General features: G+C 41.0%; 1 protein-coding gene across 3 annotated transcripts in view; it reads right to left on the minus strand.

The window, feature by feature from the left end:
- LOC127413768 (PH and SEC7 domain-containing protein 1-like) overlaps positions 1-14,566 on the minus strand; it is a 50,889-nt gene that overhangs the window by 25,757 nt on the left and 10,566 nt on the right. For 2 of the 3 annotated variants that reach the window (XM_051651198.1, XM_051651197.1), the window contains exons 2-4: positions 12,484-12,589; positions 6,935-7,466; positions 5,679-6,134 (exon numbers count right to left, since the gene is read on the minus strand). In XM_051651198.1, coding sequence (XP_051507158.1) covers positions 5,679-6,134; positions 6,935-7,466; positions 12,484-12,589 — 1,094 coding nt within the window. Of the gene's footprint in view, positions 1-1,786; positions 2,187-5,678; positions 6,135-6,934; positions 7,467-12,483; positions 12,590-14,566 lie in introns of those variants that run through there. The other variant, XM_051651199.1, reaches the window with a different exon arrangement.

A 14,566-nucleotide genomic window follows, 5' to 3' on the forward strand; every position in this document is an offset into this window, starting at 1 on the left:
AAATAATATGACACATATCATAACACCCAGATCATAACTTGTTTGGTGTGGAAACATGAGAGAAAAATGCAAGACAAAGACTTGTAATGCCAAAATTATGCAGCAGTAAATGCCTTTAGATTTAATTGTAGAAGCAAGAATTTTCCCTTTGTATGAATAAATGGTTCTTAGTGGACATGTTCACAAAGGAGGATGTACACACCCATTTAGTATAATCAGTGAGTTGAAATTGCAAAAGAAGGCACAAGGGTAAACAATCAGCTCACCTGTGCTGAGTCTCTACACCAAAAAAATGAAGATGCAGACTTGTGCAGATTTGTGGGGGAAGATTTGTGAAAAATCTTTAACACACCCCTTGAACGGTGAATGACAAGATTCACAAACCAAATCAGGAAAAAGGTCACATTATGTAGAATTCTGCATTTTAGAGGGAAACATGTATCATGTTACGAGGATTTGAAAATCAGTTGTATTAGAATTTCATAGCATGATAGTCAACTGTTTATGAAAAAACTGAGTCAGTAATAGCCCTCAGGCAAACCTTCAAATGCACTAAAACAAATTATACTCTAGCATAAAGTAACATCTAGCATACTGTACAAAGCAAGAGAGAGTATCTATCCTGTAATAATGTGATAAACCATCCACCAAACACCACTCATCAAGTTCTTTTGATTTTGGAGTAAAATAGGACCAGGACACTTTATTGACTGGATTCATGAGAATCATTCACCTAGGAGTCAGCCCCTAAAAGGAATCTTCTGGGTTCAGTACAAGTTGGCATAATGTTGATAACCACAAAAAAATTTTTACAGTAAGGAACTTAAAATGAAAGTGAAAGGGGACAATTTTTGGAGTGTTTAAACAGAAATGTGAAGCTTTTTTATAAAAAAGCACTTAAATTACTTCTTATGTTAAAACTTCATTTTATGGTCATTTTAGGGTTTACAGCGTTATGTCGCCATGGCAACAAAGTTGTAAAATTGGCTGTAACTCTACACAGAAAAGTTAAGTGAGCAATTTTATCACACTAAAATCATGTTAACGCACATTGTTTACATCTTGGGGCTATACTTTTGAAACAGTGAGCATTTTAACATTAACGGATTGGACCCATTCACTTCCATTGCAAGTGCCTCACCAGATTTTTGCTGTTTTTCAAAGAAAAACAGGAACATGTCGAAATTATTTTCTGTGGTAATCAATATGCTGTCGATTAAGATTAACTTGTTTTGAACCCAGAATATTCCTTTTAATTCACATAATTTCATAATTAAAGGTGATTTGTGTACTTTCTGTGGTAGTAGTGGCACCAAAGCAGAAAAAAAAAAGGGAAAAAAAGGTAGTTTTCAAATAGGATTCCCAAACATACCCCTACCTTCCCCACCGCAGATTCTGACATAATTTACAGACCCTCATGATGTTCCAAACCCATATGACTTACTTTCTCTAACTTTCCTCTGTGCAACACAGGAGTTAGGCAGAATGGTAGTCTCAGTCACCATTCATTTTCATTGTATTCGGGAAAAAAATGCAATGAAAGTGAATGCTGACTGAGACTACCATTCTGCCTCTAACATCTCCCTTTGTGTTACATGGAAGAAACTAAGTCATATGGCATTGGAACAACATGATGGTGAGAATATAATGACAACCATGTCATTTTTGGGTGAACTGTCCTTTTAAAATGAAGAACTCAGCTTTTACTCTGTATCCGATCTGTCAATACTGACTGATATATAAACAAAAAATAATAAGAATAAGGAATCTGCATTATTATACTCACCGGTATATGGCAGGGTGGGGGGCATACATGTAATTATCCTCCAAGGAACCACCTCCCCAGCAGAGCACATAATGAGCCATTACCCTAGCCCCTTCACAACTAACATACTGAGACGAGATGAGCTTGCTCATAAAAACAGCATCCAACAGGGCAAATTTTTTCAACCCTTTCCTGATACTCCTGTTGCTGAAAACTAATCTGAAAAGGCTTCTGCTTCTAAAAGTCCCTGGACCTTCCAATTGTTGTGTCCTTGTTGTAGATTCTTTTATCCTACTTCAAACTTTCACAAACTCTTTTTGTGCCCATAGTGTAGGATGCTTGGTACTATCAGTGTTCATCTGTCCTTCCGCTCTTGCTCTCTTTCTCTTGCCAGTCCCCACCGGCTACTCCCTCCTAATGTTTGCCTGCTTGTGTGTGTTTATGGGTGCCTATGTGTGTGTTCCTCTCCTCTGGTCAGCTGAGCTATATTTCGCTGGTGGATATGTTCTGTATTTCCTTTAGTCACACAACAGTTTACTCCCCCTTTTCCCTTCTCTCCAACACTCTCTTCCTCTCTTTGTCTTGCCTTGTTACTTTGTCCCACCCATTAGTCTTTGTCAATCTCCATTCCTACCTCTTGCTAAATACTGTACAGTGCATTCGGAAAGTATTCACAGCGCTTCACTTTTTCCACATTTTGTTATGTTACAGCCTTATTTCAAAATGGATTAAATTAATTATTTTCCTCAAAATTCTACAAACAATACCCCATAATGACAACGTGAAAGAAGTTTGTTTGAAATCTTTGCAAATTTATTAAAAAAAAAAAAAAAAAAAAAATCACATGTACATAAGTATTCACAGCCTTTGCCATGATACTCAAAATTGAGCTCAGTTGCATCCTGTTTCCACTGATCATCCTTGAGATGTTTCTACAACTTGATTGGAGTCCACCTGTGGTAAATTCAGTTGATTGGACATGATTTGGAAAGGCACACACCTGTCTATATAAGGTCCCACAGTTAACAGTGCATGTCAGAGCACAAACCAAGCCATGAAGTCCAAGGAATTGTCTGTAGACCTCCGAGACAGGATTGTATCAGGGGAAGGGTACAGAAAAATTTCTGCAGCATTGAAGGTCCCAATGAGCACAGTGGCCTCCATCATCCGTAAATGGAAGGAGTTTGGAACCACCAGGACTCTTCCTAGAGCTGGCCGCCTGGCCAAACTGAGCGATCGGGGGAGAAGGAGGTGACCAAGAACCCGATGGTCACTCTGACAGAGCTCCAGCATTTCTCTGTGGAGAGAGGAGAACCTTCCAGAAGAACAACCATCTCTGCAGCACTCCACCAATCAGGCCTGTACGGTAGAGTGGCCAGACGGAAGCCACTCCTCAGTAAAAGGCACATGACAGCCAGCCTGGAGTTTGCCAAAAGGCACCTGAAGGACTCTCAGACCATGAGAAACAAAGATTTAACTCTTTGGGCTGAATGGCAAGCGTCATGTCTGGAGGATACCAGGCACCACTCATCACTTGGCCAATACCATCCCTATAGTGAAGCATGGTGGTGGCAGCATCATGCTGTGGGGACGTTTTTCAGCAGCAGGAACTGTGAGACTAGTCAGGATCGAGGGAAAGATGAATGCAGCAATGTACAGAGACATCCTTGATGAAAACCTGCTCCAGAGCACTCTTGGGCAAAGGTTCATCTTCCAACAGGACAACGACCCTAAGCACCCAGCCAAGATAACAAAGGAGTGGCTCCGGGACAACTCTGTGAATGTCCTTGAGTGGCCCAGCCAGAGCCCAGACTTGAACCCGATTGAACATCTCTGGAGAGATCTGAAAATGGCTGTAAAGAAGAATGGGAGAAACTGCCCAAAAATAGGTGTGCCAAGCTTGTAGCATCATACTCAAAAAGACTTGAGGCTGTAATTGGTGCCAGAGGTGCTTCAACAAAGTATTGAGCAAAGGCTGTGAATACTTATGTACATATGTCTTTTTTTTTATTTTATTTTTCTTATAAATTTGCAAAGATTTCAAACAAACTTCTTTCACGTAGTCATTATGGGGTATTGTTTGTCGAATTGAGGAAAATAATGAATTTAATCCATTTTGGAATAAGGCTGTAACATAACAAAATGTGGAAAAAGTGAAGCGCTGTGAATACTTTCTGGATGAACTGTACATCTGTCTTATTAAAAAAAAAAATATGGCATTTTAAATAATTGACCTATATGTCCAGAGGAAATAATAAAGGTCACATAGAGTAATTATCCGCTCCTGCGTTTGAATAAAAGTCACTTGAGTGTTTGGAGGTAAAATAAAAACAGAGCCATGATGAAGCAGTAATAGTTTCATACTCCCTAAAACCCTGAAATCACATGGCAAGTTAATCTGCTCCCTCCATGGAGACCAAGTGTGCCTGGCTCAGCTCCAGATCTACAGGCCCCATGGCAAGAAAAGGAATGCAGTAGATGAGCCAGGTTACAAAGCAGACAGTGTCCGCTTTCAATCCCTCTTAATAACCACACTAAAGCTCAGATAAAACATCCAAATATAACCAGTCCTACTCAACGCGGGATTCGAACTGGCATCTCTGGCATGGGTGGCGAGAGCGCTGACAAGGTGGCTAAAGGCTACAGCCTCTAGTGTCAATCACTAATGTGCCTCTTGAGGCCAGGGGAGTGAGGCTTACACACTGCACAGCTACTTACCAGCTGGCTACTGTTACACTCACCCCCCTAAACCTCACTCCCATCTGGGTTACAGCACCACTGTAATCGGTCCTGCTTGACCTGCTCAGAGCGTGATTTGAACCGGCGTCTCCGGCATGGGAGGCAGGCACGCTAACGAGGAGGCTAAAGGCTACAAATGTCAGTTGCTAGTGCACCTCTTGAGGCTAGGGGAGTGAGGTTTACACTGCACAGCTACCTACAAGCTGGCTACCGTTATTGCAGGAGACCTTATGTGTCCTTGTAAAAAAAAACCTGACAGTACATTTAAAAATGTCCTGTACAAAAGACTTTGGACTGTGCTTTAACCCACTCATGCTGCATACTACTGACCATGTTTTCAATGGTCTTATGTTAAAAGCATGTCTTCTATCTGTGTCTGAAGTGTAGACTAAGGACTGCAGGCTGCACTCTAAAATATTTTCACAGCAAACAGGAGTAAGAGATTATAGGCCTAACCACAAATCTGAGCCTGAGATTGTGGGTCAGTCAAGTCCTAGAAGGACCTTACAAAGACTTTTTCAAGGAGAACTTGTTTGTTTGGAACATTATCTTTACATCATTACATCATTACATCATCATCAAGAGCATATCAAAGAGATAATGTGTTATATGAGATATGTGAGTATAATAAGTTCATTCCAAGCCAAAACAGACCATACAGAAAATCCATCAAATTTGTAATCCAGTACAGCATAAACAAATGTACCACACTCCCATTGCTCAGTACTGTCCTCTTGTGGTAGGCTACTTACTAACAAGTTCAACTGCAGATTGTCATTGTAACCCTATTCTACAGTGAAAGCCCAATATAGTCATTTTGAGTGAACAGCTGGGTGACTTAAATGAGTCAAAATTAGCAAATTGCAGAGGTTGTGAGTACCAGCTGTTATCAAACAGCTGTCTTTGCATTTTAAAAGTAATACTAGACTTTTTTATTATGCTGAGGACGATGAGTTTGTCGTGTTTGAGAGAGTGTTTGCTAGTGTGTTTCTGCACTGCCAGCTGTTTCTCCTCTAATGTGCATAATTCACACAATTATTATTCCTCTAAGCCTTTATTACAGCCAGATGGTTTGGGGGTGTTTACACTGTCTGCAATTTAAGAGTAAAATATCTGAGATGAACTGATGACATATTTCACATCTCATGAAAAGTATCGCCAGATGGCAACTAACCTTATGGCAGCATCTGTGTCAGAATCAGGCCAGAGGGCTTTATCAGAGCAAGATCCACTGCAGGATATACTCTCTTCTTCATAGACACTGGCTTGGATCTCCTCTGGCAGGCCCTGGGAGGTTACACACTCTTTGGGATCAGACACTGCAGGTGGTTCAGGGCAAGCCAGAGGAGCAAAGCTCAGTTCAATGATCTGCTTAGCACTTTCACAGATCTGGCTCTGGATCTCAGGCGTGAGGGTCGGGAAGTCAAAAGTGAAGACCGGTGGGCCGCTGGGGGTGATGTCTTCACTATCAAGACTGCTGTAGGAGGTACCCTTGGCACGGTGTGACTCCATAATACTCTCAAAGTGCCTGCTGAAAGAGTCCAAGCCATCTGATGAGGTCCTGCAGGGGCTGGTCACAGAGACGGGAGACTTCAAAGCAGTGCTGCTGTCAGGCTGGCTGCCTGGGGGACTGCAAGAAGAACATATGTCATTGATGACATCACACCTATGAGTGGTATGTCTGCATATGTGTGTAATTTCACATGTGAATTAGTGTAGTGCAGTGCTGACCTGCAAAAGCAAAATGCAGTAACTACAGATTTGATCAAAATTGAGTAATGACTGAAATCGTGTCTCTAAGACCAGTGGTTCTCAATTGGTTTTGCTTCAGGACCTAGTTTTTCCACTGGATATCAAGTGTATATATATATATATATATATATATATATATATATATATATATATATATATATATATATATATACACACTAGAGGCCATTTTAAAATTTACTTTTGAATGGACAAACAAAAAACCTTTTTTTTTTTCATTTTCAGAGCTGACTTAGCTACTGCATTTTGGCTTTGTAGGGCAGAGTAGTTCTCATCTAGCTTTGTTTCAGGAACCTTTAGGATTTTATATATGACAAGTGGCGATCCAGCACAGTACCAAATTTTGTTTATTGTGCTTAAGTAAACAATGTCCATAAAATCAAACAATGAAATGCATTAAAATTATCAAGAACTGATGAATTTGCACCAAAATATTGTTGAGTTTGATTGGATGCTCCGCCCTTGATGTAAAAAAAACAAAAAAACAAAAAACGGATATGAAAACAGTTTTGTCCTTCTTTTTAAAAAGTATTTGCATTTAGCATGTTGTTTTTTTTTATTTATTTTTTTACTTTTTTTAGAACAGACCTGCCACCTATTTTTGGCCACAACCCACTAGTTGACAACCACTGCTATAGTGTAATCTTTTTCCACACTCACCCTCTCAGCAATCGGCTAAACACGTCATCCCCCTCAGATGCTGCATTTTTCCTCTTTTTGTCGCCTTGCATCCTCACACTGGCCCAGCTCGCCACCTCCTCATCTTGCAGCTCCTCCTCACCATCTGAATGTGGGCACAGCACACCCTCCAGTAGGCTGCTGCTGCTTGTGCCTGAGGTCCCCAGCACACTGCGATTACTACCAAAAGCAGAGTCCGCCTCCTCCTGTTCTGCTAGCATCACCTCATCAAGGTCTGTTTCCCTGTAACAGCGCAGGGGTACTGCATCTATGTCTGTCTCAGAATATTTGACAGTTTGTTTGATGATGCAGGTCTTAGGCGAGGACACCCCCGCAGGGGCAGTGTTGATCAACTCCACTTCTACTTGCTGTACATTATGGCTTGAGGATTTCAGAGAGCCGATTGATTGACAGTGTCTTGAGTGTGTTGTTACATGCCTTAGGGATGTAGATGAGGGTTGAATGGGTGTAGGAGACTCACTGGAACAGCCACTGGAGGGTGCAGTGGAGGAGCCTGGAATGTGTGGACAAAGGAAAATTAATGGATTGAGAATATCATAACTGAGACAACCTTGTGTTCTATTGAGAATACTGTTTTTTAGATTTGGGGTCCAAGAATCCCCATGATTTGCATGTAAAAATAATAAAATTTGAAGTTAACTTCAAATTTTCTCTTCAATTACTTTTCATGTGTTCTTCTGACCTAATAAAAAACTAGCAGGCAGGTATTATTTAAGATTTCTTTTCCGATTAACATTTTTTAATTAATTCGTACATATAACAAAGAAAAACAAAACATATATATACTGAATAAACATTTAACCCCCACTATTACCCCTCCCCAATCACCAACCCCACCCTGACCCCCAACGAACATCACTGTGGTCACATATAAATACACACACACACACACACAAAAAAAATAAATAAAAAAAATAATATATATATATATATATATATATATATATATATATATATATATATATATATATATATATATATATATAATAATCATACACATTTAAAACTATACTTCTCTCTCCACAGCCCCTCCCCGAGAGTCCCCCAGAAACGCCAAATAACTGCCCCATTTCCCATCAAACAAACCCCAGATCCCCAGCCTTCTACATGACACCTCCTCGAAGGCTGCCACCCTCCCCATCTTCGTACACCACTCCTGAAACGAAGGCGCTCCAGCCGACTTCCATGCCCTTAAAATAATCTGTCTGCCTAACATAACACTGGTCAGGACCACATTTTTTATGTGTTTATCTCCTATATTGATGACTGCCCCATCACCTAAAATACAGAGTCTGGGGCAAAATGAAATTTGAGTGCCCAATACGTCACACATATAACTCTAAACCTTCAACCAAAATTCTTGGATCTGAACACACCACCAAAAAACAGGGGTTGTGTCTCCATCTTCTGATTGGCATCGCCAGCAGGTGGGTGTGTCTTTAAGACCAAGCCTATACAATCTAGAGGGAGTCCAAAAGAATATATGTAAAATCTTGAATTGCATAAGGCAATCTCTAGATACAGACTTGATGTTTTTTAGAATTCTAGCCCACAATCCCTCCTCCAATGCCAAATTCAAATCTTTCTCCCACAATCTCTTGATAGAAGTTAAAGCTCCATCTCCCAGACTCTGAATTAGCAAGGAGTAATACACTGATACCTCATGACCTTTTCCAAAAGCAGTAATCATCACTCCCAGAGTATCTGCCTCTTTAGGGAGGTGTATGCTACTCCAAAAATAGTACAGAGCAGATGGCGCAGCTGTAAATACTTAAAGAACTGAGATCTGGGAATACCAAAATGTTGAATCAAATTTTCAGAGGATCTCAACACTCCACTCTCATATAGGTCACCGAGCGTATTAACCTCCCTAACAATCCACTCTGACCAGCAGAAAGGGGACTTATTAATGCATAATTTTGGGTTCAGCCATATGCTCGAGGCAACATTTAAATAAATGTCCAAATTAAACACTCTGGACACTTTCGTCCATACCGAGTGCAAATGTAAGATAACTGGGTGTAACTTCTTTGATTAGTTTGATAGAAAGGCTTTGCAATGGTGAAATAGGGGCAAGAACTTCCTGTTCAATACAAAACTAGGGAGGGGCTCTCTCAGGTGGAAGCGACCAATGAGCCAAATGTCTGAGACTGAATGCATAATAAAAAAAATCTTGGGTAGGCCTAGCCCACCTTTGTTAATTGGCCCATGTAACTTATTGAAATGTAATCTGGGACGCTTACCATTCCAATTGAAGGACTTTGCTATGCTATCAAATTGCTTGAAATGAGAGAGGGACATCTACAGGGAGAGACTGTAGCAGGTAGTTGAATTTTGGAATACAATTCATTTGAATAACATTAACCGTATCAATCATAGATAAATGTAATGAAGCAGAGCTGCCCACATCGCTCGAAAACTTTTTCATTAAGGGGTCAAAATTAACTAACTAAATCACACAAATTTGCTGGAAATAAAATGCCCAAATGCTTAATGCCCTGTTTACCATTAACATTTGACATTTTGACATATTAGAAAAAATAGATTGTGTGTCAAAAATAAAAATTTAAAGACCACATTCCAACATTAGTGTAACAATCAAACCCCAACCTTCCCCCCGAACCAAACAAACAGAAAAATAAAAACGTGTGCGTTAACCCCGCACACAACAGCGCCATCTGGCGTCCATCCCTCTAAACTCAAACAGTCCATGTACGCCTACGAGAGCCCCCGCGACAACTCTGGCGTCGGATTGCTCAAGTCCGGTGTTTCTATACAAATTTTGTGAGACAGAATTACCCAACAGAAGATAATCTATAAAACAAACTCTAGCCAATAGTAAACATAAACACAAAGAACGTGTAGATTAAAAAAAATCTGCGTGTTCCTCCACAAAACAAGCTCCAGCCGCTAGCGGAACCAGCAAAAAAAGAAACAAAAAAGGCGCTCAGTTTCCTCGGACAGTCAAGTGAATGTTTAGTGAGTCGGTCCACTTGGCTGCAATGCGAATACCACAAAATAACTTACTCAGTCCATTGACTTTATGAAGGACATCGCTTGTTGGGTACATGTAAATATTTTGCGGCCATCCTTAGCATCTATTCTCAATTTGGCCAGGAACATCAGTGCAAAAGCAAACTTCCATTGATGTTAGAGTTTCTTGCATTCCTTGAATCAATCACGTTTCTCTCTTGTCGAATTTGTAAACTCTGGGAACAAGAAAATGCTGTGGTTCTTCCAAGAAAGCCTTCCTTTACACCTCACATGTAACACGAGATCTTTATCAGATGATCTCAGAAATTTGGCCAGAATTGATCGGGCCTGTCTCCCTCAGCGGATCGCCGAGCCAGAACCTTGTGAGCTCGCTTGATTTCCAGCTTATGGACTGCTATGTCGAGCAGACTCGGGAAGAGCCGGTCCAGGAATTTCACCATATCCCGACCTTCTTCGTCCTCAGGAATTCCAACAATTTGGAAGTTATTCTGCCGGTTACGGTTCTCCCAAGTCCTCCAGCTTCTCCCAGACGTGCTCCAGATCCACCTTGGTCACTAGCAGATTAGCAGCTAATTCCCTCTCCGATGACTCCAGATGATCGATCTGTTTCTCGACATCCCCCACTCTTGTAACCACCTCAGTGAATTTCATCTCCATGGCAGTGATCGATTGACGTATTACAGGAAGATCCTCCAAGTCAGTAACGACCTTCGTCAGCATTGCCGATATGTTCAGCAATTCCTGATGAATTTCCCTCACTTTTCTGGCCAACTCTGCTCCCGGGCTTGCGGCCTGCTTCTCAGGAGCCTCAGCTTAAGCATGTAAGTGTCTTTTAATGTCTCCAGAGCCCGAGGATTTTGAATTCTTTGACATATTGTCTTCCAAGAACATTTAGGGAACAGGGTGCTTCAAATCTCAACGATTTATGACATAAAAGGTATTAAAACAAGCAAAGTGCGCAGAACTTACCGTGTACATGTCTGAACCTCGCATGGCGTCACATGACTCCCCCTTATTTAAGATTTTTTTTAAAGTAGGCATGCACTTTTCAGAAATGTGACTAGTGGGGGTCTGGGTAACTCAGCGAGTATTGACACTGACTACCACCCCTGGAGTCGCGAGTTGGAACCCAGGGTGTGCTGAGTGACTCCAGCCAGGTCTCCTAAACAACCAAATTGGCCCAGTTGCTAGGGAGGGTAGAGTCACATGGGGTAACCTCCTCGTGGTCGTGATTAGGGGTTCTTGCTCTCAATGGTGCGTGTGGTAAGTTGTGCGTGGATTGCGGAGAATAGCATGAGCCTCCCGTGCTGTGAGTCTCCGCGGTGTCATGCACAGCGAGCCACGTGATAAGATGAGCGGATTGACTGTGTCAGAAGTGGAGGCAACTGAGACTTGTCCTCCGCCACCCGGATTGAGGTGAGTAACCGCGCCACCACGAGGACATACTAAGTAGTGGGAATTAGGCATTCCATATTGGGAGAAAATGGGATAAAAGAAAAAGAAAAAAGAAAAGAAAGAAATGTGACTAGTATCCATTCCAGCAAACAACACACTGTATTCAAAATATTCAACTGACAGGAGTGTACCTCTACAGTGTATTCACCAGTCAGAGAAACTTAGCAATTAAAAATGTATTGCATTTACATTTCTGAGACCGCAATGTAACTTTTTTCATGAAGGACCTTTGAAGAATGATACCAAGTTAAAATTATATTTATAATCAGCTCTAATAATCTCAAGAAAAGTCAAGAAGTATAAACCTGATATTTAATTAAGTATATTTTGCAAGCTATTAAAGTGGCCTTGGGATCTGAGGGTTAATGTTTAAGTCCCTGCATACATAGTTGTTATACAGTATATATTAAAGCAAAGTCTCTTAAAATAAATATAATTCATCAATACAATTTGCAGATTCACAGTTTAAGTGAATAGCAACAGGTGTTGGGCACATATAATGGTATTATTATTTCAGTGAGTTTCTAACTAAGGATTTAAAAGACCATGTGTAAAGATGAGTTAAGGGAACAACAGAGGTAATATTCAAGAATAATTGAAGTGACTCACTTTCCCCTGCTTAACTCAATGATTAGTGAACTTCTACCCACTGTAGAGAACACTGTGAACTCATAGAAATCATTGAATCCCAAAAAAATTATCTAATCTATTTTAAGGCCATTGGATTTACAGACAAAGTGGGCCATTTTTAAGGAAAGCAAAATACAGCATGAAACCTAAAATCGAGCACAGTTATAGTATCAATTTATTGAAAAGTAATTGCAGTAAGTTTCATGTGCGACACCTTGCAAAATTATGAAGGAAAAACAAACAGCCAAGTTTAACAGTGGAAATCCTGATGGCGTGCCATGGAGGATAAGTCGTGTAGCATAATTAGATTACACATTAATTATGAGGCAAACAGCTTGTTTACAAGGAGAGGCAAATAAAATGGAGAGGGACACTATTTCAGGGAATTGGCTTATAGAAATCTAGGGTGGGCATTTCTAGGAAATTCTCACCTTTTGTATTATGTTGGTCCTCTGAATGGGTCCCAAACAGGAACTCCCACTTGGCACGAGCAATCTTCTGAGAGTGCGAGGAAGGTCGCAAAGATCCACTTTCAGACTACAACCCAAAACTGAAGTGTCAAGTTTGCATCAAACAATATTAACAGATGCAACATGCCCATTCAAACTGAGGCGTGCAAGTGGAATTGAATTATTATTATAAAATTAAGTTGTAGATAAAAAAGAAAAAAAAAAGTTTTTCTAAAATGCTGTGGCAGAAGTCATGCATTCACGTGTCTAAATTTGGTCAGTCCAGTTGAGTCAAACCTTTCACAGATTATTATATATCTCAGGGAATTCTCAGTTTAATACCCATCCTCATGTCACTCCAAACCATTTTCCAGACTTTTTCTCCAGTGGAACACAAAGTTGAAACTTGAAACTTGGCTTTCAAGTTCAGATTAAATTTTGATTTGGTTATTATAAGTCTTAAGAACCACTGCTCTAATCAGATTATTAGTTCATAAACATGTATTTTTGCCATGTTCCTCACACAATGCTATCTTATGACATCAAAAAACTTTTACTGTAGCGCATGACTTGTAAGGAAATACATTTTAACTTTTGCATTACATAACCAACAACATTTAGATGTTTTTACCATTTACAATCAACTTGCATAGTAGCACAACTGATCGTGTTGCACTTGCGATGCAAAGGACCAGGATATGAGTCCCAAAGAGCTGACACGTGAACTGAAAGTGTATTAGAAGAACCATAAAATTATGTCGTTGCTTTAGTAATTGTGTTTTTCACCTCACATTTGCTTAAAACTCGATAGACCATTAGCCTTCAAATCTAGGTATGTGTAACGATCGTGTCACTCTGTCAGTCTGGTTTTTTGTGTGACAGGATCGTGACCACTGTTCTATGTCTGTCTTGTTTTGGTTTCTGTCTTTGTGCCAAGATGACATAAGAGCAATGCACCCACGGCAATAAAAGACAGAACATGGAGCATGAGTGTCCGGATCTCGAAACCGAACCAGACAGGGAAGTCAGGATCCAGACACCATGCTCCGGACATGAAACAAGACCGACCGAAGAGTGCACGGCAGGGAAACCACAACCAAAGCCGTGCGCTCTTCGGTCGGTCTAGTTTCATGTCTAGAGCATGGCGTCTAGATCCTGACTTCCCTGTCTGTTTCGATGTCGAGATCCAGACACTCATGTTCCATGTTCTGTCTTTTATTGGCGTGAGTGCATTGCTCTTATGTCATCTTGGCACTCACGTCAATAGTTTATGTCTTTCTCTCGCGACCACGGGCATGGTTCGTGTTGCGCTGCGCACCCAGGTCACAATCTGTCTTCATATTGTGCTGAGGTTCGGTCACTTCAATCTGAGATGTCAGGTTTATTTGTGGCCGAACTCTCACACAGGTGTCTTGTCTCGTGTTGCCGCCTGTTGTGTGCATCGCGTGGTGTTTGCCTCGCGATGTACGCTCAGGCTGTGTCTAGTGTGAGAATGCACGCCATTGCTTTGTTGCCGTTGCCGTGCATTCTCTTGTCTTGTCTGTCGGTTGGCATGAGCGCATGTTGCCTTATTGTCTTGGCGATATGTGCTCGTGCCATTCGGGTGTCTGTCTTGTAAGAGCACGTGACAGTTTTGTTTCTGTATTGCCACATGTCTCTCAGTCTTGCGTCATATCCCGCCTCCTTGTTTGCTTATTATTAGTTTATTAGTCACACCTGCCCTGCTTGTTAACCCATTTGATTTCTCTCCCTATTTTAGCCTCCTTGTATGTGTTGTCCAGTGCGAGTTCATTTTGTTTCGCATCTCATGTCGGTCCTGTTCCCTTTACCCGATCTATTCTGTTGGTTCCATGCGGCCCTGGTCCCTATTCATCTGCTCCAGTCCCGCTTCAGAGGGTGCCTGCATTGGACTGTGTTTTTCCCCCTTCGGGGAAGTTTATATTTGATTTTTTGGTTTTTGTTTAAATTCCCTTTTTACTGTGATTTGGGTCCTGCCTCTGCTGATTCCTGACAGGATGTGCACGGATAATTGACATTCAGTTAACCGCTCAACGCGCCACTATTC

Source organism: Myxocyprinus asiaticus, chromosome 23 (assembly GCF_019703515.2).
Source record: "Myxocyprinus asiaticus isolate MX2 ecotype Aquarium Trade chromosome 23, UBuf_Myxa_2, whole genome shotgun sequence".
NCBI lineage: Eukaryota > Metazoa > Chordata > Actinopteri > Cypriniformes > Catostomidae > Myxocyprinus > Myxocyprinus asiaticus.